Source organism: Oryctolagus cuniculus, chromosome 14 (genome assembly GCF_964237555.1).
Source record: "Oryctolagus cuniculus chromosome 14, mOryCun1.1, whole genome shotgun sequence".
In the NCBI taxonomy this organism is placed as follows: domain Eukaryota; kingdom Metazoa; phylum Chordata; class Mammalia; order Lagomorpha; family Leporidae; genus Oryctolagus; species Oryctolagus cuniculus.
Window position 1 is genome coordinate 95,085,608 of NC_091445.1, and position 24,435 is coordinate 95,110,042.

A 24,435-nucleotide genomic window follows, 5' to 3' on the forward strand; every position below is an offset into this window, starting at 1 on the left:
ACTGTTCCCCTTTGAGAAACTATCAGAGATGTGTGTACTTTTTACCCGCTCCCTTACACAAAGTTTAGCATAATAAACAAGCCATTCTGTCCCTTGCTTTATCTTTCAGCCTAAACTGTGTTATGAACACCACTCATAACAGTGTTTTACAGCAGCGTGATCCTCATTCTATGTTGAGTGAATGCACATGTGTTTTTTAATAAATAGTCCCTTGTTCATACTTCATCTTTCTCTTGTTTTTGTATTTGCTGTCAGAGAACAACTTAATTGTCTCTGCTTTGACCTGGATTTCACAAATGGAGATTCACGTATTGCATGTTTTAGGTTTTGCATTATTTTAAACAGCTGTTTATTTGAAAGTTAGAGACAGAGGGAAAGGCAGGGGGAGGAAGAGAGAGAGAGAGAGAGAGAGAGAGAGAGAATGAATCTTTTCATCTGCTGGTTCACTCCTTCAGTGGCTGCAACAGCCAGGTCTGGGCCAGCCGCCAGGAGCCAGGAGCTCCCTCCAGGCCTCCCACATGGTTGGCAGGGGCCCAGGTACTTAGGGCATTACCTGCTGTCTTCTCAGACACATTCCAGGGAGCTGGGTAACAAGTGGAGCAGCCAGGATTAGAACTGGTGTTCCAATATTGGATGCAGCATTGCAGGCTGAGGCTTACTCTGCTGTACCACAAAGCCAGCCCAGGTTTTCTGTTGTATTATGATATATTCTATAATTCACCTATCTGGGTAAAAATTTTCAATATGTAAACTCGAGGTTTTTCTTTTTAATTTAAAAATGGATATGTGTATGTTAGTTTTACATTTAACTTTGTTCATTATTTTTTTCCCTCAAATAAAGGAAAAGAGGGTTTTTTGGGGTGGCAACTACTCCAATTATACTTCTGTTGGAACGTCTTTGCATATCTCCCACACCTAATTTTCTACTTCTTTTGATAATACTCCTAATTCTAATTGGCCCTTTTTTATATCATCCATATCTAACTCTGTATTTCCAGCTTAAAAGCCTGTCCTCAGGCACACTGTAATTTAATCTCAATTTCTGATTCATATCTCTTTTTTTCTTAAAGCTTATTTCTAAACTTAGAATTTCCTTGCTTTTGTCTAATGCAGTTTTGAGAGTTAGAGCCTATGCTTCATGGTATTTCTGATATCCACCTTTGCATGAATATCACCGTGTTTTAAGTTTCAGTTGTCTTTGGTGCTGCATGCGTGTGTGTGTGTGTGTGTGTGTGAGAGAGAGAGAGATCCCGCATTCTGAGATGTTCTGAGTCTCACTTTGGCTTCCTTTGTTCCTCTTTCTTTTGCATTTGTTCACCTTCCTCTCTTGCTGTGATGTAGTTAGAGACTAAAATAGAAAGATCGATAAATGTATGCCTCCCTTTTTCTGGTTTGTTATTACTTTGCTTCAGCTACTTAGTTCTTTTTCTGCACATTCTTATAGGGAAAATCACAGGACTGAAAAAATGACTTTAGATACTGGGAAGCAAAAATTGATCAGAATATATAAAAATCTCCAGCACAAATGCACTTACATGTGTGTCTCTGAAATTAGCAAACAAGACAAGGGAGATGGATGAGAAATATTAATTAGTTTCTTTAATGAGCTGATATTGTAACACCATATTGAAAGGATGAAAGAAGCAAAGAGATACAAGATGTAAATAACATGCTCAATAAGCTTCATCTAGAAGTATGTAGAAATTTGTATTCAATAAATAAAGAATATGCATTTGGCATATGTTCAAAAACAGACTGAATTAAACAACAGAAGATGGACCAAAGCATTCTAAATAACCAATATCATATTCTATTCTTCAATCTCAAAAGCCAGCAACAATAGAGAGTTTTCTGATATATGGAAGTTACTGAGCCAATTATTAAATAAGCCTAAAGAGAAAAACACTAGGTTAATTATAAAAATATTGTGGGAGAATGATAAATAGAAGTAGCTTTAGGCATGCAAGTTTTGTAGCAAACATTTAAAACAGAAACTGTAATTATATTTCTACCGTTCAAAGATGTTATTAATAAATTGAGAATTAAATAAAAGAATTAATTATCCATTTGAAAATCTAGGGAAAAATAATTAAATGAAAGAGGCATAATAATTTGAAGACAATAAACAACATTAGGAGAGAAATAGAGATTAAAAAGAAAAATTAGTTTTGGTTTATTATAATTATAATTACAGAAATAGTAAGAGAAAATTAAACATAACAATTTTTATAAAGAATAATTAGAGATGTGATGTACTTGAAAGGGGGTGGTCCTAAAATAGCAGGGAGAGTAGGGACTCACTCATTCTCCTTGTAGAACTCTCCCTAAACTACCCAACATAAACAGAGCTGGGTGGCTCCTTGTCGTAGCGGGTAAGCCACCACTCGGACACTTGCATCCCCATCAGAGTGCCGGAGTTGGAATCCCAGCTCTGCTCCCCGTTCCAGCTTCCTGCTGGTGCGCACCCTGGGAGGCGGCAGTTGGGTCTCTGCCACACAGTGGGAGACCAGGGACTCAGCGCTGGGCATTGCAGGCATTTGGGGAGTGAACCAGCACATGGGGAGTGCTCTCTCTGTCTGTCTCTGTTTCTCTGTCTCTCAAATAAATAAACAAATTTTAAACAGATAAATGAAGCCAACTAGAACGAGCAAGCAAGCAAGCATGGTTAGCTTGGTCACTTCATTCTCCTCAGGAGATCTGTGTCCTTCTCCTTCCCTGTAGGATGGAACAAGAGAGAGGACGCACCAGGCATGACGATGCCCCCACCACATATAATCTTCACTACAGTTGTAGCTCACGTTCAGGAACGGGTTAGTAGAGACACTGTACCTGAGAGCGGAATCCCTCTGTTGCATGATGCAGCAAATATTTACCAAGTCTCTGCCACTGTTTGCAACACCAGCTAGTGAGCAGGGAGTAGGAAAACACGCGGATAAAGCTCCTATCTCCAGGAAGGCTGCATCCTAGCGTTAGCAGTCAGAGGATAAAGAGGAGAGGAGTGCTACAGAGAACGTCGAAGAAAGCGATGGTGTGAGGGGGCAACTGTGGCCAACCAGAGTGGTACACAATAAGAGGGAGGACCGGGGTGGGGGAGGCCAGCAGATGCAGATCTCCATGGGACATCTGTCAATCACCGTCACCTTGCCTAGCAGCAACTTGACTACTACGTACTGATGGGTTAGTTTTCTCAAAGGCGGATCACTGTTCATGTTAGTTTAAAGATGCCAAGATTTGAGGGATTCTCTTAGACTTTCACTTCAAGGTGCCAACATGGCTACTCCAGGTCCTGCCATCACAGTTGTAATTCAGGTCAGAAAAAAGGAAGAAAAGGCAACCTGACTGGGGAACAATGTGCATCAGGAAAGTAAAAATTCTCCCAGGATTCTGTAGTAGAATTCTGTTATCATTGGCCAGAACTAATTCACAAGGCTGACGACTCCTGGTTTCAAGAAAGACTGGAAATCAGGGGGTTTTATTTGCTGTTTGTCTTGCTTTTTAAAAAGGTAAACTGAGCATATTTCTTATTGCAGCCGAAAAGGATAACGGGCATTAGGCAGCTGACATGGTCGGTCTCTGCCATCCGAGAGTCTGACATCGGGGTTTCACTCTAAGCATCTTAGGGGGCCTGTAGACAGTGCTTAGCAGTGAGCCCCACGACTGGGCTGAAATCTGTTCAAATTGGCACTTTGTGTGGGGCATGCGCAGTGAACTGTGAGGAGGTGGGAGCGGGAGCCAGGACAGCAGCTGGAGAAGTTGCCACAGATGTGCAAGTGGACAGCAATGGCAGCCTGGACCAAATGCTATGCAGGGCGGGCAGCAGAGAGGTGGATGGACTAAGCCCACGGCTTTGAGAGAAGCAGGAATGAACTTGCAGCACTGGGCGGAACACACTCCGGGAGTCTGACAGGAGCAATGGAAGCGTGTGGGGCGTTGGGTGGGATGGACGGTGGCAGATGCGAAGGAGGCTGTCAGGGTTTGCGGGGTAGGAGATGCTCTCAGCCATCTGGGTGAGCCACCGCTCAGCAGCCGGTCACCTCTGGGGGCCTGGGACAGAAGGGCAGGAACTCTGCAAGGGCCTGGACACTGGGGTGGCGCCCTGGGCACAGATGGCGCTAGCAATCCCTGGTCCTTGCTCCCACCCCCCTGGTAAGCCTCTCACCACAGTTCTGCTGAGATGCGGCTTATTCTCCAGCCTGCCGACGCCGACTTTAATGTGGGAAACACTGCCTTCTTCATGGTCGAGGACTTGGAGCCACCAGTGTGCCCAGAGATCTTCTAAGAGCCTGTAGTTCCCTTTATGCCACCATCAATCATGATAATAATTAAAATAATCATAATTCTTTGGGCATTTGAGTGCTATCAGGTAAACATTCCTAATCCCAGCTGGTGAAGCAGTGCCCCAGGGGGCTGCCCCTCCCACTGCCCAGTGGCCACACTCAGTGCTGTCATTTTCTGTTGGCTCCCTGACTCCCTTCTGTAAGGCCAAGGAGCTCCCGTGGGTGCACTGCCCTTTCGTTAAAAAGACTTTAGGGGGGCATTTGGTGAGACTGAGAGAGCTCATGAGGACTAGAAGTCATCCTTCTACTTTTTGCTTGCTGAACTCCTGATTTAGTGAAGCATTAAGCGTGGGATTATAAAGTCAATTAAAAAATGTGTTATTGCAAAAATTAAAAAAAGAAAGAAAGGAGGAGGGAGGGAGGAAGCTATCATTATATTCTTAGAATTCTATCTATGAACCACTTGAAATCTGTTCTCTTTTTATTAATTAAAAAACTAATTAAAAATGGGAAAAATACGGTTGGGTGAGTGCCCTGCCGGGTTTGTGATCCAGATGAGCAGGTTTCTGCTACGTAGGAGGGTGCCCTTCTATAGAGTATGTGCAGACGTACTCAAGTATGGTAAGGCGCTAGGTCAATAAGTTCCTCTCAAATCTTGCAAGAAAAAGTAACTTGTTTCAAGGTTTGTAATTATTTCAAAATTGAAAAGAAAAACAGAAAGGAGTTGCGGCATCATTTCCCTGAGAAGTGAAAGACGTTTTCTTCCGGCAGCTGCTCCGTCAGCATTTCCTAGCACGGCAGGCGTGGGGACTGCTAGCTTGGCCTGCTCGTGGGACGTGCAGAGGCGGCCACACGTCCAGCCATCAGTGCATGGCTGAGTAGGACCGGAAGCCAGCCCCCAGTACCAGCGCTCTTTCCTTCTTCACCCCTGGACACGCGCAGGTGCGAGGGCTTTGTGCTGTGACCGTGTGTCCGGCCCGTGGAGGCCGGCCAAGTGAGCCCGCAGTTCTCCCGAGGATGTTGGGGATGAGTTAGCATGTCTTTGCTTCTTGTCCAGAAGAGAACACTGGCAGTGTGGAGGTGTAATTACTGCTTGCCGCTCACCTGCTGTGAGAGCATCCTTCGACTCAGTGTGTTTGTTGTGATACCCGAGAGGACGCCCTCTGAAGAACTCCAAGCACATAATTACCAGCCTTTAGTGCAAGCCCCTTTGGAGAAATTCGCAGCTAAACCCACTCTTTGGAGGCAAATAGCACGGGGGCTTGTAATTAGAAGAGCTGTTTTTTAGACATGAACCAACACAGATAATGCTAGATAATTAGTAGATAATTTTCTAGGTATTCCTGGCACTGAGTGCTAAAAGCAAAATTAAGTCAGGCAAAGCACTCAGAATCGCCTGTGGCCAGGGGGCTCTTGGTGTTAATTGGGAGGAGAGCGGAGGGGCCTGCACTGAGGAATCCACATCACCATTCCTCCATGGTCCGGCTAATCGCACGGCCTGACAATGGCCATCAGCACGGGTCACGGGTGACTGAGAAGCAGTTTTTGATGCGAGTTCTTTATTGGAAGCAGCTCGTGACCATATCCCCTCGTTTGAATAATACTTGGGTTGGGGAAGGAAAGACAGGAAGCAGGCAGGCAGGCTGGCTGCTGTTTTGTGATTTTCAGCCATGCATTTCCTTGTGAAACGCTAATTGGCATATTTATGTTCACAGGCTGAGATGCCGTCTGGTTAGGGTGGTAACCAAATCCTTAAGGCCTGGAGATTTTCTGGCACTAATTTCAGGAATTAATACCCTACTTCAAGATTTCCTCAAATGTGTCACCAATGAGACCACTTAATTACACATCTGTAATTTTTTAAAAATGTGCTTAAGACAGAAGTGGGCCACATACAGGAACAGTGGAAAAAAGACACCCATGCATGAGGAAAAAAAAAAAATCTTAGGATTTCAATTCATTGAAATTTCTATGGAAGAGCTGTTCATTCCTTCAGCAAAACGCTGTGGATGACAGAATTCTTCCTGCTCTGTTGAGCTGAGCCCATCATCCCACACACACGTTATGCAAATGCCGTGCAAAGCGCGTTCATTTGATTGGAAAGCAGGGACTTTGGCTCCAGATCCAGGGTGAGCACACGCTCTTGTGTCCTGTGTAGCCCAGGGGTGTGCACACCGCTCCCTTATGCCTCAGTTTCCTCATGCACAGAGGTCTAAATAAATCCACGTCTCTCCAAGGTATTACTTGCAGATGAATTAAGCTAACGTCCTCGGGGCGAACCTCACACTCGGGGAATGTTGGCTGATGCTACCTGTTCCAGGTCAGGGAAGCCATGAAGTGAAAGCAGAGAACAGGAATCTGCAGACGAGAGTGCAGCAAGTGCGGGACAGGCTGTGAAACGCCTCGGCCGCCAGGCTTGCAGTGACACAGGCTCACGGAGCGATGACTGCTGGGTCTTCCCCACTGGGGGGCGGTGACTCCTGCCTGTTCATGGGGGCAGTGCCCCTTTCCTCCATCTTTCCTGGTCTCCACTCTCCTCCTCTGCCTTTGAAGGGACAAGAATTTCCTGTGTAATTGGCCTGTTGTTTCTGTACCTTTCAAGTGTTTCCCAAACAAGTTTAGCTACAAAATTCTACCTAATCTCCTCCCTAAACTTAAAATAATTAGGTCTGTAAGTTTGTGTAAATCTGGCAGGAACTTGCTTTGAATTCTAGCAAGGAAGATGTCGGCAGGCAACAAAGACTTCACTTCGTTATGAACATGTCCAGCTGTACTGATCCCATCACAACCCTCTGACCCAACCACCTCCCAGAGCCCACTTCTCCTAACAACATCACTTTGGAAGGGAGGTGAAGATCCCCAAGTGAGAACTGCAGAGGCACCAACATGCAGACCACAGCAGCCTTAAACCTGATATGAAGCTGCCGTCACAAAGGGGAGTAGGGTGCGCACCCTGAGAACATCTTGTCCAAGCTGCATTTTACTTCTGAGGTTTCCAGGGGGAGAATTCTGAAAGCTGAGCTAAAAGGGGACCACTGTGTCCTCTCAGAATTCAGTTACAGTCAAGACGCAGGACCCTTAGACACTGCACCATGCAGCCCGCCAAGAGCAGCACCTGACTCAGGCTGTCTGCAGGCCTCTCTGGGGGAACCTGGAGTCAGAAACGCTGTGGGCTCAGGCCAGAGCACTTGCCTGTCACCCACCCTGGGCCCCTGGTCCACTCACCAGCAAGCACACACATCGGTTCTCTGGGGTGCCTGAGGAGCAGGCAGCACCTGCCATGTTGCCACTCTTCACAGGGCCACTTGCTATGGGATGTTTTTCTGCAGTAGAAAGGACTAGCGTCAGTGTCACTGGGTTGGGACAAGGGGATCTCTTTAACCTGTGTCATAATGAAGTGAACACTGGAGTCTCCATCAGAGAACCCTGCCTTGGAATCAGGCTGATAATCAGGCCAGGATCCCATCTTGACAACCTCAAGGGTTTTAAGACAGTCCCTCTGAGGTTAATTGTGGCCCAAACAGGTATGCACAGTGTCCAGGTCCTTCCCAAAGGCAGAATAAATTCTGTCTCCTCCCCCCTTTCTCTCTTTTCTTCCTTCTTCTCCTCCTTTTCCCTGGCACAGGTCACTCAATTAAAGGAGCTGCGGCCGGCGCCGTGGCTCAATAGGCTAATCCTCTGCCTTGTGGCGCCGGCACAGTGGGTTCTAGTCCTGGTCGGGTGCCGGATTCTGTCCCGGTTGCCCCTCTTCCAGGCCAGCTCTCTGCTATGGCCTGGGAGTGCAGTGGAGGATGGCCCAAGTGCTTGGGCCCTGTACCCCATGGGAGACCAGGAGAAGCACCTGGCTCCTGGCTTCGGATCAGCGCGATGCGCCAGCCACAGCGCGCTGGCCGCACCGACCATTGGAGGGAGAACCAACGGTAAAGGAAGACCTTTCTCTCTGTCTCTCTCTCTGTCCACTCTGCCTGTCAAAAAAAAAAAAAAAAAAAAAAAAAAAAAAAAAAAAAAAGAGCTGCTTGTCCATTCCATGCCAAGAGGCTGCAGGGGCGCTTCTGCATCTGCTCAACATAAGAAGTGCCAGCATCCAGCTCCCTGCCCAGGAAGGCCAGCCTCCTCCTCTTGGGGTTTGATTGCAGAGGCAGAGACAGGCAAGAGGGAGAGAAAATCATCAGGCATGTGAGCAGACAGAACTCCCTTCGCAGAGAATCCATGATCAGCAGCCTTGCGGGGTGTGAGGAAGCCGGAAAGGCAAGAGTGAGCCTGTGGCTGGCGTTGGATGCTGGGTTACCTGTATCCTCTGTGCTGTTCCTCTCAGGCAAGGCAGTGTTTTCCCAGCCCCGGTTCCCCCCAGTCCTCCACCCTTCCCTTCGCCTTCAAGTGAGTTTAGAGTAATGCTGCAGAGTAGAGTTGTAACCCACATGCATGAGTCCAGACAGCACAGTGACACATGCTAGATGCTGGGACTCACAGCATGGCAAACCCAGGTGCTGTGTGAACACCACAGGCTGAGGGTCAGGTCCATATGGACTCTGACCTTAAACTTGGCAGGGGAGACTGAGCTGCAAAGTGGATGAAAGAAAACCACAAAAACACAGCCCTGTTATACCCCTTGCAAGGCTGCATTGATTGAAGTTATTTTGACTTTATCATGTTTTGTGCTACATTGGGTATGGGGCTGGGAAATCTTCTAAGATGCTCCCTTGTGATTACAACTTGCTGAAATCATCATTTCCGCCCTCCCCAATACTAGATGCAGACCTGACAGTCAAATGAACTAATTGCAGTGATAAAATAACTACCACAGGTATGATGTCACTCTGCAATAAACAGTGTGCATACAACACAGGCAAGTGAGCCTTTTCCCACCGGCAGGTTTTGGTGGGTGGTGCCTGCCTGAGGATGCCTCTGGAATTGTCCTTGAAGTTCAAGCCCCACCTCGCACTGCTTGGGCCCTCTGCAAGCACCTGGGGCGCTGGAGTGGCAGGTTGTGCATAAACCTGCTTCCTCCCAGGCTCAGCGAGTCATTTCCTCTTGGTCAGACCCAGCCTCCGACTGTCTTTCTGCTTTGCTGTGGAACCTGCTGCTTGGGAGGGGAGAGCTGCCCCCTCCCCACCTTCCTCTCTCCTTCCCATTCATTCCAGAATCTCCGAGACATTACAGTTTGGAGCAGCAGGCTGTCTGAGCTTTCTTTAGAATTGGACGGCATTTCCTCAACACCCAGAAGGAAGCAGCCTCTGGATTCGACCCCTTTCCACTGTATTCTGATGGTGCGTACAAGACAGCAGCTGGTGTTTGCTGGTGGCTGTCTGCCTGTGAGTCCACTCTAGCTGTGTGTTTTCATTCACTCAGGGAACGTGTACTGTGCACCTCTTTGCCCCAGCACTCTGCTGTGACGGAGTCAATGTCCCTCTAGCACAGCCTGTACTCAGAGGCAGCACTGAAGGCATCCTGAATACCCCCAACAAGGCAGCATCCTTCTGAACATCATCTGAAAACGATGCAATTTGCCTGTCCTGTCATCATCGAAAGAGATTTATGAACTATACAAACTCAAAGATGAGTTGAAAGGGCCCAGTAGGTGAACCTGAAAAGGAAGTAGCAAACGGTGCACGATGTGCAGTCAGCTAGCTTCATGCTCTTTAGTACTTGACTCCTCCAATGTCTGAAGGTACAGGAAAATAGTCCCTGGAGAATGGAAATAAAAGATAGAACCATTTTGATGCAAACATTTCTGAAGTCCACACCTGGTCATATCGAGCACTACTCCAATCACTTTCCTGATAGAAAGAAAAAAAATCCCAATCAATTCCAACAGGCTGTGCCTAGGAGAAACGAACAGACTCTACCTGTTGAATTGAATATTTGAAAGTAAAATTCATAAATGTATTTGCCGATTTTGGAGGTTATTTTGTTAGGCAAAGAAAAGGGAGATGAGTATTGCTCACAATGGTAGGTCATTGTTCCTTGGAAAGTGTTCAAGGCTTAGATTTTTTTTAAAGGGAGCAGAGAGGAAGGAAGGAAGAGGGGGAGAACAAACCACTCTTTATTGGCTGAGAGTAGATTAAAATAAAATGTCTGTTTTCATCAGGTTCTTTACAATGAAGCAAGTTTGATTTCCAAAGTATCCTTAAAGGAAGGCAACAAAGGCACAGTGTTGACTGTTCGCTCACTCCTCTCTGGTGAGCGCCTTGGCCAGACCCCAGGAAGATGCGTCCAGATAGGCCGTGACAACCGTTGAATGACGGTTTGTTTTGCCAACCTGTCAGAGTAATCCAATCGTTTGCTAATTTAAGGCAAGGTCTTTATTTGAAAACAGCAAATGTGTTTTATTGTACACATCTGTGTCGGGGACCATCCTGCCAACAGAGAAGCTTTTGCTCATTTCAATAAATCAGCCAGGTAAGTATCAAGAGGAAAATACGCTCGAGGGTCCTGTGAGTGGAGGGGCTTGGTTTCCAGACATGCAGAGGCAAGGGCGGGAGAGTGCTCCCGGCTCTACCCGGCATTCCTGGGAGGTGTTAATGACTTTCGGCCTGTCAAGAGTGTCTCCAGTTCACGCAGAAGAGACAATTCATCGGTTTAATAAAAAGGTGTAACATTTCCTACAGGTGAGCTCCGTGATCAAGGGATAAAAAAGAACTTTTGTTGCCACTCTGGAAACAGGCAGTGTAGATTTTTAACCTGGGCTTTTGATGTAAGCTTTGAAAGCTTCCAGAGGCTTCCTACGGGGCCCACGTTGGAACTGGCTGCTGTGCACGGAGCCTTAGAGTGCCAGCGAGGAGAGCAGCACGGGGCTTCCGGGGTCAGAGTCGGGCCAGCAGGGTCGCAGAGCGGTTACACACCCCTTCTCCTCCAAATCACACCCCGAACAAGCCTGTGCTAATTTTTTACAGCATGAATTCATGAATTCAGGTAGCACTCTTCAAAAGGACATGTGATATCTTGTAATATGGTAAGGGATAGACTGATGAGTGTAGATGAATAACGATGTTCCTGTGGCTTCCTCTGTAGAATGCTGCCTCAACCCCCAGCTTCAGGTCTATGGGAAGGGCAGGTGCCAGCCCATGGCACCCCATCTCTCAGCGTGGTTGTGGATTTTTACAGAACCTCCCTGGAAAGATCAGGCTGAGTCTCAGGATCATGGCCTTATTAGTGGTGTCTATTAACCTGTGACACCTTCCCCCACCCCCCTCCAACAGGACCCAGCTGATCCTCCCCTCCCAGACATGTACACCAAGGTCCTTCTCACTCTAGACCTGCTGTACCTGCTTTCATCCCAGTAGCCAGAATCAGGCCAAGCCAGTCTGTTCTGGTTGATGTGTATCAAAGTCTGCTAAAAACGTGTAAGATGAGAGGTTTTCATCCGAGATGTCACCTCTGGTAGGAGAACCCAGCACTTCCGTTTGTCTTCTTGGAGGCCACTTCAAGATGAGCCCTCTCTCCAAGGACGGCTTACACGATGTCTGTTTCCTGTGTATTTTATTTTTCCTCAAGATTTTGGTAGTGAAAAATCATTGTGTAGCCTTTGGAGGAAGCATGAAAACACGGGACAAGGCCAAGTGTTTGAAGATCTGCCGTGAGGGGCACGGGTCTTGTTCTCTAACAGCGGCTGGCTCAGCAGAACAGAGGCAGGGAGGCAGTCTCCCAGAGAGCACTCGGTGGGAATCGCACAGACACTGGGACAGGAAACAGACAGATTATGTATTACCATACGTCTCCATCTTTTAGAATGCACCATTAGCTAAAAGGCAGGGTAGGGTTTCCTCTGAGGGCACTATATCATCAGCAATATGTAAATGTTGGCTTTGTCAGTTTATTTTTCCAGGTGAAAACTCTTCCTGTCTGTGAAAGGAGCCTTTTGTGACCATGGTTCCCTGGTTTGCAGTAAAATCAGGAGGGATCAAGTTCCTTTCGAAAACATGCTGTCTACACTTAAATCTGAGATCAACCCGTCCGAGCATGGGGCTAGTAATCCAGACACACTTGAGATACCATGTGTCCTTGTCCAATGTTAGGAAGGATCACCAGGGCTTCCTCCTCCAGAGGCCTGGAGTGCACGCTCAGAGAATGCTCCATTTGTTAGCTGGAACCTGTACCTCCAGAAGGTAAACACTCATTCCTCCTGGGGGTACAGGAGGCAGTCTGCATCCCTCCTGCATAAATCACATTTGGGGCCATGGTTTTCCATCCAGCCATGCACCATCATTTCACCCGCGCCCTGGCTGTCGTGGGAGAATGTCAAAGTTGGGGAACACCCCGGTGGCTTTCCTGGGCACAGTGTGAGACGTGTTTGCACGCTGGGAAATGGTGAACCAAGGCGCTCGACAGTAAGGTGGCCTCTCTTACTGGACACGTCTTAAGTTGTATCTGTATGCCAGCATTTTGGGTTTTTTTTGCAGAAGCTCATGTCCAGTCCTGGCTACCGTAGGAAAACACTGAGTTCATTCTCCAGAGCAGGAACTGACCCCATGGCCCCTGTTTCCAGCTTGGGTGACGATTTGAGTTGAGGAAAGAACACACCGGACCCCTCACTCATCAGGAAACTGGCTTCCCCTCCCTTCTGTGCCCCTCTCTCCACCTCCCGAACCCAGCAAACAGTGCTGTCTTTGAGCTGGGTTTCTGCAGAAGCAGCCCCAAGCCCATGTGGCAGGCTTTGACCTCCTGGCTTGGCTTCCCCAAGTGTCTGGGTTTTCCTGTTCTCACTGGAAGTCCCGCGTGGGCTGGAGTCTTGGGAAGATTGGCCTGAGGCCTGTATGACAGAGAAAAGCTAAGAGGAAATTTTCACAGGCAAGTGACTTTCACAGAACAGAAGGAAAGGAAAACAGGATGTAATTCAATCCTGTGTTTTAGTCGAAAAAATAATGAGATGGTAAATAATGAGTTTTGTTGAAGGCTTCAATTTCCACTCGCGTTGTTTTGGGTCAAAGTTGGTAGTGCCTGTTTCCTTATAGAGCTGTACGTACAGATCTTATTATAATATGCATAAATAATATAATATTTGAAAGTATAATATTGGGTGTATGTAATAGGCTATGCTAAATATAATGTAAAACATCTTTTTCCTTCCCAAAATCCCTATGGGATTAGCATGAGGGCACTTCAAAGGGTTCATGGAAAATGGAATTAAAAGATACTTTGATTTTGGTGCAAAACAAGCTTGAAATTCCTGCATAATATTTTCAGAATATGTATTTTTTCATAAACTTTTTGAAAACTCTTCAGATTGCTGTAAGTAATTTCCAGGTAAAATTGGAATTTAAACAACATGTGCAATGTGAGGGAGGGCATTTATCTTCATAGTTACAGGCTCAGTTTAGGGTGCTCATGTCCTACACCCCAGTGCCTGACTTCCAGTCCCAGTGCCAGCTGCTGATTCCAATTTCCTGCTGGGAGGTAGTGGTGAGTGTGAGCTCCAACGAGATGCCCAGAATGAGATGACAATTCTGCTGTACCTGAGAGATGTGTGGGGTTTCTGACAGCTGGTCTGTGTGAGGTTACTGAACTTGCAAGTCTCTTTACATATGTGCCCCAGCATAGCCGGAGCACTGAGCTCGCCCAGCAGCCAGGCAGCCTGGGGTCAGATCTAAGCCTCTGCATGTCAGCATGACTTCCAGGACCTCCAGGCTCCCCTCAGGGGGTGTTGCCATACCTCTCCACTTAGAGCCACTTGCCCCCAGGATTCCTACAGGCACCAAGCAGATGACCCAGTTCTGCGCATGTTCATCTCTTTCCCCATCTGCCTCAGCCCCTCTTCCTCCGTCTTCTGGTAAAGAATCCACTACCCTTTGCCAAAAATGGTGAGAGCTCTTCTTGCCCACTGGCCTTTGAATTCAACAACCCTAAAGTATCCAGGAAACTTGTCATTCATTGAGATTTCTGGTGAATGTGTGCCACCTTCGAGGACAAGTACATTTAACTTTGTATAGCTCAGAACTATGGGGCTGGGTTGTTGTGAGGGATGGCTAGAGGGCTCAGACCCCTCAGGGCCAAGCCCATTCAATGTTCCTGCTGGTGACACATCAACACCATGGATCTTTTGTTCAGTCCAGACACTGTGCTCTCGAGGGTGGCACCAGTCCTCATAGGGCAGTGCTTTCTGGAACCCAAGATGTGATGGCAGATCCCACAGTTGTGGGCCTGCCACTGCAACTGCCCTGCTCACAGGACCACTGTGGTTTGGGGCTGTATTATGTGGAAGTGCAGATCAGTGGGTCATACCCTTTGTGAGCCTAGCACAGTGGTGCTGGATGACGACTTGTTCCAGAAAAGTCAAGTGCACATCAGAATTCTGTCTACTCCCATGGGGTGAACTGCTGGCCCATTGGCCTGGAAAGGGCCCAGTGTAGACCAAGTGCAGCCATCTGCCTCCTCAGGAATCTGCCTCATCAGGAGTCAGTGTTGGGCTCTAGGACTGGCAGCAGCAGCAGCAGTAGCCAGGTCAGTTTCAGCAGTGTCCATGCAGTTGGGACATGCATATCTCCTACCAGGACAGATTTGACCACTCAGCACAGAGCCAGTGTGGCCAGGAGGAAACTGCTTCCAGTCGATCTGTCCTTCTGTCCGTCCTTCCTTCCTTCCTTCCTCCCTCCCTTCCTACCTTCTTCTCTTCCTTCCTTCCTTAGATTTATTTATTTGAAAGGCAGAGTTACAGAGAGGCAGAGGCAGAGACATAGAGAGAGGTCTTCAATCCACTGGTTCAATCCCCAGATGGCTGCAACTGCCAGAGCTGTGCTGATCCAAAGCCAGTAGCCAGGAGTCAGGAGCCAGGAGTTTCTTCCAGGACTTGAGCCATCTTCTACTGCTTTCTCAGGCCATAGCAGAGAGCTGGATTGGAAGTGGGGCAGCCAGGACTCAAGCTGGTACCCATATGGGATGCCAGCCCTGTAGGTGGTGACTTTACCCACTATACCACAGCACCAGCACCGGTAGTTTGTTTCAAGATCCTCTCCGCAGGTGACCCTTCTGATGGGTCACTCCTCTGTGTCCACCCCATGTCTCTGTCACAGGTCTTCCCTGGTCTGACAGCCTTCTTCTGTCTAGGTATGGTGCACTGGGCATGGCCCACGGTTTCATTTGCATTCTTTTCAGCCACTTCTCTTTCCACACAGAAGAGATGGGCAGCTTTGACCTACTGAGGTCATTCTCCATTTGATTTTTTTCAAAGTCGCTCCTGAATGGGTGTGAAATTTGACTGCTGCTCATGAACACATCCTTAAGTTAGATGGGGTTTTTGTTCCTTCTTCAGCTGGTCAGAGAATCCCCCAGTGCCACGGATGAGATGAGGAGGGCCTTGGAATAACGTTGTGTGCCACAGTCCAGGCCACCTGCCCAGGCAGTCTATCCATGCCCCATCCTTATTTGCCACCTCTGTCTCATGGCAAATTGCTGCTGGTTTTCTCTTGCCTGAGTCTTCAATGGCCTAACAGGTCCCTGGACAGTCTGGATGCATGGTCACTCACTGAAACCAGGTCAGGAGTTGTTTCTCTGCCAGAGTCGATAGCACATCCATTGCTTTGGAAAAATATGCTGTCCTGTGGCACAGGCCATGGCTCTGGGTCAGCACCCTGCCCCCACCAGAGCCCTGATATATTAGAACTTCAGACTGGCATATGTTGTGCACTTCCCAGAGTAAATTTTCCCATCACTGCTATCTGCCCTATCACATGACCTACACAGCAGGCTTCTTGTGCTGAAATCTAAACCTGCTCTAAACCCTAAATCTAAATCCTGTTCCTGGCACCACTCACAGCTGGCAGCCTTTCGAGTCACTCAGGCTATGAACAAAAGAAGTTTGGTGGGGAATGGAATATGCCCCCTACACAACTAAACAGGCCCACTGGCATGGTGCTTATTCAAGGAAGGGAGTGCAAGATGTAAGCATTTGTCCTAAGGTGTCCCCGGCCATCAGTCTGTAAAGTGCTTTGGGTGTGGCAGGTCCAAGGAGCTTTGCAAGGCTTATCTGCCAGCCTAGGTGTGCAAGTCTTCAAAGGCTTTAAGTATGCTAACCACCTCCTTTCTGCCTGGCCCTGTCAACATAATGGTCTCAATGTAACAGATTAATGTCAAAGCAATCAGGACTCTTTGGGCTACGGCTTGGCAGATGGTTTAGTGAATACAGCTGTAGGGCGAAAAATGTAAATGCCTACTGTTGTCAATTCCATATGAAAATAAACTGTTTCTCACGCTATTTTTTGATGGTGATAGGGAAAAATATTTGCCAAATCAGTGGCCACATACAATGTACCTGGGCCATGCATTCCTCCTCTGGCAAACATGATAGAGTGACTGAAGTTGGGTTGAATGCATGGTTGAGCTTGTAGCAGTCTATGCCATTTTCCAGAGGCTTTCGTTTTTTACAGAGCTCAGGAAGCACTGTCCCTGCATCCTTTTGACCTTGGTGTTGTCACTGATTTCCATCAAGCATTCTGGATGCAACACTGCTCACTGCTTTTGGTTCTTCTATCTTGGTTATGGTCGAGGAGGGAGGGCTTTCGCTTGGTCTTCCTATTATCATACCTTTTCCTCTGCAAACCAAGGACAGGTTTTGGCATGGGAATCAACTGCCAGGGTTGTTGATCCCAATTACAGATTTGCTTGTTGACACAGACTGGGGTCACTGACCCAATAGACTCGCTGTAATCTGGATCTTGGACAAGACTCTGTTTCTTAGCTAACACCACATGCTACTCTGATGTGGAAGAGGCATGGCGACATTTTTGGTCTCTGGATAGCAATATGATCTCAGATACAACATCCAGTCATCATCAGAGTTGCAGTATGTTCCCCTTTTCTCAGCATATGGTCACCTGATTAAGGATGAACACGTCTTCTAAGGAAGGTCAGGAAGATGCATCTCCCGTTGCTGTTTGTCATGGTGAGGCAGGCTCTTCTTTCCCAGGCAGTTACCAGCTCTTAGGGCAACCTAGATCCTAACCTGACTCAGGTCTGGAAACTGGGCAAGGGATTAAGACATTTTGCAAGATGACTGTCCTCACCTTCCCTGTCATCCATGCTTGTTACCCTCCCTGTTATACACTGACCAGACTTAGCCAGAAGCCCATCCAGGGCAGCTGTATTCTATTAACTATCTCACCAGCTGTGTGCCAGGCTCCAGAGGATGCCACTTCACCGCCACTATTTCAGGGCCCTACCAAGTCCATCTCTATCCTCTGTCGTCTGTGCCTGTAATTAGCCCAGGCCTCAAAGTAAGAGGCACCACTGAACCCTTTATTGATGCTGTGTCCTTCCCAGTTCTGGAGAAAGGCCAGTCTTCCTGGCTTCTTAGAACCATGATAAGTCATTTGTCTTGTATAACACATCCGTTATAGCCTGCCCACTTTCTGAGCCTTCCACAGTCTACCACGTCAATTCTGGCATCTCAGCTGTTTTACCTTCCAGCCTCCTGGACCAAGCTCCTTCACAATCCAATTCTATGTACATTCCTTGGTACCTGTTGGAACAAGGACTTGAAGATTCTTTGAGGTTTAGTCTTTTTCCACTTGTATTAGTTTCTTGTGGTACTGTAACAAATTTCCATAAACTTGGGGGCTTAAAACAACAGAAATCTATTTGTCTTTGTGCTGGAGTTTACCAGTCTGAAATCAAGGTGTCTATGGGCATACTCCCTGAGCCTCTGAGTACAATCCTTGGCATTCATTAGGATTCAGGTGCTTCAGTCTCTGCCTCTTCCATCTTATGACCTTCTCCTTGTACGTGTTTTTACATGTTTTCCTTTTCCCATAAGGATACCAGTCACACTGAGTTAGGAGCCATCCTGAAGACTCCATTTTACCTTTATTTATTGTGTCTACAAAGACTGTATTCATGACTTCCATGTATCTTTTTGGTGGACACAATTCTATCCATGGAACCTAGAAACTTCCTAGGTGGGTTATGCTATAACCTAACCCTGGTCACAAGCACAGTGGATGAGATGCAAAGCAGTGGTAGATCCTATGCTGTACAAGTCACCTCGGTCCCTTCAGGATGCCTATGCAACACCACTGACTGGATGGCTTATCAACAACAGACACCTGTTATTCACAGTGCTACAGGCTGAACGTCCCAGATCAAGGCATGAGTGGATTTGGCTGCTCCTGGTTGGTGGCTGGCAGCTCCTTCCTACATCCAGGCCCTAATTCTATCATGAGGGCTTCCCCTCACTGCCTGATCACCTGCTAAAGGCCCCACCTCCAAATACCATCACCTTGGAGTAGGGGTTCAACATATTAATTTTGGGAGGACACAGATATTCACACAATTTGAGGGGTATTAGTTGCCTTATGGGAGGAGCTCCTGCATTTTCTCCCTGTGCTGCCTTCCGCTGGTGAACAATGGGACAAATCTGCCATCTGAAGATTCAGGGTGCCAAAACACGTCAAAACTCCCAAGGTATGTCTCTAAATAACAGGACAGAGCCCCAGGCTTTTCCAGCCAGGACCCTTACCTTAGCAAAACACACCAGCTCTGGCTGGGCATTTGTATTTTTCTTTTTTTAAATTCAGCCACTCAGGCAATTGCATCCTAGACTCAGTATTTAGTACTTCCTGTCCATTCCCTTCAAGAGAGGAAATTCTTTGTATGCATTCAGAAAGGCCTCCTGGCTCACACACAGCTACTGTCCCTTACCTGTCCCTTTCCCCCACTGGCAGTCAATGGGGTCAAGTGTTTGTGTCTACTGTTCCACCAGACATCTCCAAACCCCAGGTTCTGCATGGGCAAGTCTGTTCCTTCCCACTGGGACATCCTCCAAAGCCTCCACTGTGCCACTGGAACAACCAGACTCCACTCTGAGCAAAGGTCTGTGTTGCTCACACCATAATTATATCACATAAGACCAACTCTTTAGGAACAAATTCTGCCTTATATATTTTGCACACTCACTCAGTTTTACATGAAATCAAGTCCCAGTTCCAATTTACTCTAATCAGTCGTCGAGGATGAAATACTGTGTGGATAAGTTAAATGAAGAACGATTTTAAAAATATTACTGAAAATATCTCTTTGGGTATTAAACATGCTCCAGTAATGTTGAATTAATATCCTATTATCCAAGAAGTCAGCTTTTTCCCCTAATCTCTCCAATTCTATCTACAGATTATCACTTCAGTCAATTCATAAAGTGCTTGTTGCACCAGCTTCAGGATTCGAAGCATGAGAGCATCTGTTCTTCATGTCTGAGATTCTTAATTGGAAAACGAATCACTCATCAGCGACGTCTGCCGTGGAGTGAGCTATTCAAGTCTAGAGATCTTGGAATGGGTTTTCAGCAATTTTAAAGGAGAGAGCAGCTTCTTAGCTTTTGAAAAGGATAATTATCTTCAAAGGGGAAATAAATTCTCTCCCAACAGTAAATAGTCTTCATTCTTTTCTCCTATGAGAAGACTTGCTTAGAAATTTCAAGGTGTCAACACAAATCCCAGGTAAAGAAAGCAAGTGGGGAATTCCCGGAGTCCTCTGGGATGTGGCCAATGGCCCCATTATGACTTCTTTCACTGAGGACACCCTGATGCTAGCAGATTCTTAAGCTTTGGCATTGTGGTTCTGGAGGGTAACAGTGTTCCTTCTCACTTCAAATCTAAAGTCTCTTAAGTAGACAAGAACGAGCTGAATACAAGAGCTCATTAAATTAATCTCCATATTTTTAAGTATGGATATACACACCCCTTACCATGTAATAAGGGTTACCAGATAAAGCTGGGGAGGCATGTAGAATGGTGATGTACAAGGGTGGTGTCTCCTAAGAGGCTCACAATTGTGATTCTTCTTCTTTTGTCTTCTAATTCTCCTTTTCTACCTTCTGCTCTTTTCTCTGCCTCTTCTAAGACTTATTGATTTATTTGAAAGGCAGAATGAGAGATAGCGAGAAAGTGAGAGAGAGAGAGAGAGAGATATTGTTTCCCATCTGTTAGTCCCCAGATGCCCACAATAGCCAATGTTGGGTCAAGCTGAAGCCAGGAATCAAGAACTTCACCTGGTTCTCCCATGTGGGAGGCTGGAGCCCGAGCACTTGGGCAATCTTCTGTAGCCTTCCCAGGCACATTGGCAAGAATCTGGATCAGAAGCACAGTATTTGGGACTTAATCAGCCTCCAATAGGGGATGCTGATGTCACAGTGGCAGCTTAGTCTGCTGCATCACAATGCCTGCCCCAGTGGCTCTTCTCCTGATCATATCTTTCTTACTATCATTTCTTACTATCTTTCTTACTATCATTATGCTAAAAGTTTTGAGTTTAAAAAGAAGAGCAAAGTTCTTTAATGCATATCCATAAGAAAAGTAATGATACTCTTATTATGAACCTGCTTTCTGCACTACCCCAGATGACCCGAACCCTCAGGACTTTGTGTGACATGAATTGTTTTTATACCCATTACACACACAAAAAGAAGAGAGTGAAGAAGTGACAGATTTTACACCAAATCCCAAAGCTTATGGCTGGCAGGAGAATTCAGGTAAATATCAGTGAAGAAATCATTCTGTACTTTGTTTTCTAGGTCATGAAGATGCTCTTTGTACCTGCACACCCATCAGCACCACTTTGGGTCAGGGAGGATGGCTTCCAACATCAACTTCCCTGAGATCTGGTTGGCCTAGGGGTTATCTGCCCTGCTGCTCTGCCTATTTGCTGTCCATGGTGTGAAACTTTCTGCAGAGGAACAGCAAACTGATCTGTGCAAAAATGCCTCACATGCACATGGCAGGGGAAACCAGGAGATAGGTCCAGAAGGAGGTTCTGCCACCTTCCTGACTTTTGCACAGGAGGTGGAAGATTCCAGAACCTATTAGTTTTTTTGTCCTCTATGCTGTCACTGAATGTGTTCCGATTCTTCCAGTACAGGGCATGGTACACAGTGGAGCAGGCAGGTTCTGGGGTTGCCTCATGACTACGAACTCTGGCAGGTCATCACAGTTCCTTCCAACCATTCAGGAAAGAGAATTGTTGGAGTTGCCTTTTTCCTTCTCTTCTTGAACTACAAAGACTTCCGCATAGAACCCCTGCTGTCTTTCATATATAGGCCAGTTGCAGGCTTTTCACTGTGTTCAGCAGGAGTTCAGGGATGGCTTTGCTCCCTCTAATCAGGGCAGGAGCTGCTTAAAGCTGTTATTTTTGGTGTCTCCTGCATGGTCTCCCCTTGGATAAAAGAAAACCACAGTCTTCAGGTTCTTGCTCTAAGCAATCATGGTAACAGCAGGAAAGGACTGTCCAGTGTTGGATCTGAGAGATGCGCACCCTAGTCCCATAGCAGCAAAATGCTCCAGACCACAGGGAGGAGTGCAGATTCTGTGTCCCGTGCTGCAGTCCTTTGGGCATGTTCCAGAGAGACCCAGGTTCCATGGGTTTGGTTCTCAAGGCAAGGATCACAGACACACGACTGTCTCAACTGCAAGTAGAACAAACTAGCTAGCTACAGCTTAAATAAACATTACAATCAGGGTATGTTTGCATTTTAAAAACAGAATACAATGTAATTTTGTTTTTAAAGCCAATTTTTTCCTTCTTAAAACCTTCTAAATTGGCTGATTCAGCCTCATAACAGAATCAAATGCATCTCTGAACATCTAAATTCACTTTAAACGGGTCGCCAGCCGGCCTCTATCACCCTGAGAAAAGCGATATTCCACTTCTTTACTATTATTATTCCTTGAAAGTGCTTATCAAGATGAATGAGAACAGTGGCCTGTAATTTCAAAGATGAAACTGCTTTTCTGCCCAGCTTGCATCGTCAAGGTCACCCCTAATGAGGCGTCGCGATGGCCGGGGCCTGAGGCCAACTGTGCCGGGCCTGCCGCTGCCACAACCGGGCCTACCACCACCACAGCCGGGCCTGCCATCGCCACAGCCGGGCAGCCTACCACCACCACAGCCGGGCAGCCTACCACCACCACAGCCGGGGCTTCCCTCACCACAGCCGGGCCTGCCACCGCCACAGCCGGGCCTGCCATCGCCACAGCCGGGCAGCCTACCACCACCACAGCCGGGCCTGCCGCCGCCACAGCCAGGCCTTCCCTCACCACAGCTGGGCCTTCCGTCACCCGCACCGGGCCTGCCGCCGCCACAGCCGGGCCTTCCGTCACCACAGCCGGGCCTACCCTCACCACAGCCGGGCCTACCCTCACCACAGCCAGGCCTTCCCTCACCACAGCCGGGCCTGCCATCGCCACAGCCGGGCAGCCTACCACCACCACAGCCGGGCCTTTCGTCACCCGCACCGGGCCTGCCACCGCCACAGCCGGGGCTTCCCTCACCACAGCCGGGGCTTCCGTACCGGGCCTGCCGTCACCACAGCCGGGCCTGCCGCACCGGGCCTGCCGTCACCCGCAGCGGGCCTGCCGCCCCGGAGGCGACCGCGTCAGCTCACCGGAAGTCCCGCCCCGGAGAGGCGCAGGCTCCGTTCTCCTCCGAGAAGCAGCTGCGGGACCCGCACCCGTCCCACACGGCGGGCCGACGCCGACTCGCGTCCCGGCCCCTGGGCTCCACGCGGCCTTCCGCGTGCGGCAGCCGCCCCTCCTCAGGACCGGCGCGGGAGGCGGCTTCGCGCGCGCCCGGTGACGTAAGCCGAGGCGGTGCCGCGGGGGCGGGGCCTCGAGGGCCGACTCGACCCCGGCGCTCCCAGCTGTGGGGAAGGTGAGACGGTGGCGGCCGGAGACCGCAGTGACGCCCGCGCTGGGTGAGGCGGTGCTGCGGCGCCTGTGCCGCAGCCCGGGAGCCGGAAGCCGCCCTCTGACGTGCGGGTGCTGCAGGAAGTCGCTGTTCATCGCCAGGTGCCCAGCAGGGAGACCTGCCGCTGACCTGAGGCCCCCGGGCTCCCTGGGGAGCTGGGGCTGAGGGTCGCTTAGACGGAAATTGGGTCCGAGAGGAGCGTGGTCGGCTGAGGGTCGTCGCGTAGACGGAAATTGGGTCCGAGAGGAGCGTGGTCGGCTGAGGGTCGCGTAGGCGGAAATTGGGTCCGAGAGGAGCGTGGTCGGCTGAGGGTCGTCGCGTAGACGGAAATTGGGTCCGAGAGGAGCGTGGTCGGCTAAGGGTCGTCGCGTAGACGGAAATTGGGTCCGAGAGGAGCGTGGTCGGCTAAGGGTCGTCGCGTAGACGGAAATTGGGTCCGAGAGGAGGGTGGTCGGCTGAGGGTCGTCGCGTAGACGGAAATTTGTCTGAGAGGAGCGTGGTCGGCTAAGGGTCGTCGCGTAGACGGAAATTGGGTCCGAGAGGAGCGTGGTCGGCTAAGGGTTGTCGTGTAGACGGAAATTGGGTCCGAGAGGAGCGTGGTCGGCTGAGGGTCGCGTAGACGGAAATTGGGTCCGAGAGGAGCGTGGTCGGCTGAGGGTCTCGAAGACGGAAATTGGGTCCGAGAGGAGCGTGGTCGGCTGAGGGTCGTCGCGTAGACGGAAATTGGGTCCGAGAGGAGCGTGGTCGGCTAAGGGTCGTCGCGTAGACGGAAATTGGGTCCGAGAGGAGCGTGGTCGGCTAAGGGTCGTCGCGTAGACGGAAATTGGGTCCGAGAGGAGCGTGGTCGGCTGAGGCGCGTAGACGGAAATTGGGTCCGAGAGGAGCGTGGTCGGCTGAGGGTCGTGTAGACGGAAATTGGGTCCGAGAGGAGCGTGGTCGGCTCGTGTCCACGTTCCTGGCTGGTCACCGGTGCTGGTGCTCCTCCGTTGATTGGTGGGGATGCTCTGCTCTTCCGGGAATCGTGGTGGCCCGCTGGGCTCCAGCGGGTCTGTGGTTACCTGGAGGTGGCATTTACATTCTGCAGGGACCTGGAATCCCCCCAGAGAAGCCACTCGGGACAGTACTGACCACCAAGGTTCTCACCACGGGAGAGGCAAGAGACTCCGCGGGTCCAGTGACTGGAACCTTGGGAGGCCAGCGGGGCCACTCTCAAGCCGTGAATTCCTTTGGAGGAATGACAGGGATGGACATCCTGGGCTGAGGCAGACACAAGAAGCTGGGGCCTGTTTTTGCGGCACAGGAGTTTGGTTTTATTCCGGTGTCTGCTCCTTTGAAGGAACATTTGTCTTTGTGATCACGCATACTGTGGGGTTCAGTGAGCTCTCAGTGATCCCGTAACGACATTTCTTTAAAATTATTGCCATCTTCTCATAAATCGTCCGTAATCCAGCTTTGTGAATTTGTAGTTATCTGGAAATATTTGAAAGTGATAGGC

At 48.7% G+C, this 24,435-nt stretch overlaps 1 protein-coding gene across 17 annotated transcripts in view; it reads right to left on the bottom strand.

The window, feature by feature from the left end:
* Window positions 1–23,661, bottom strand: part of LOC108175803 (proline-rich protein 14) — a 41,396-nt gene extending 17,735 nt beyond the window's left edge. The window contains exons 1-5 of one of the 17 annotated variants that reach the window (XR_011382096.1): window positions 22,639–23,655; window positions 11,543–11,953; window positions 10,022–11,388; window positions 7,503–7,600; window positions 1,572–4,293 (exon numbers count right to left, since the gene is read on the bottom strand). Coding sequence is in view for 2 of the 17 variants with exons in the window: in XM_070056860.1 (XP_069912961.1) it covers window positions 4,276–4,293; window positions 7,503–7,600; window positions 22,639–23,035 (513 nt within the window). In the remaining 15 variants the exon portion in view is untranslated. The other 16 variants (XR_011382087.1, XR_011382089.1, XR_011382091.1 and 13 more) reach the window with 16 other exon arrangements.
* Window positions 23,662–24,435: the final 774 nt, after the last annotated feature.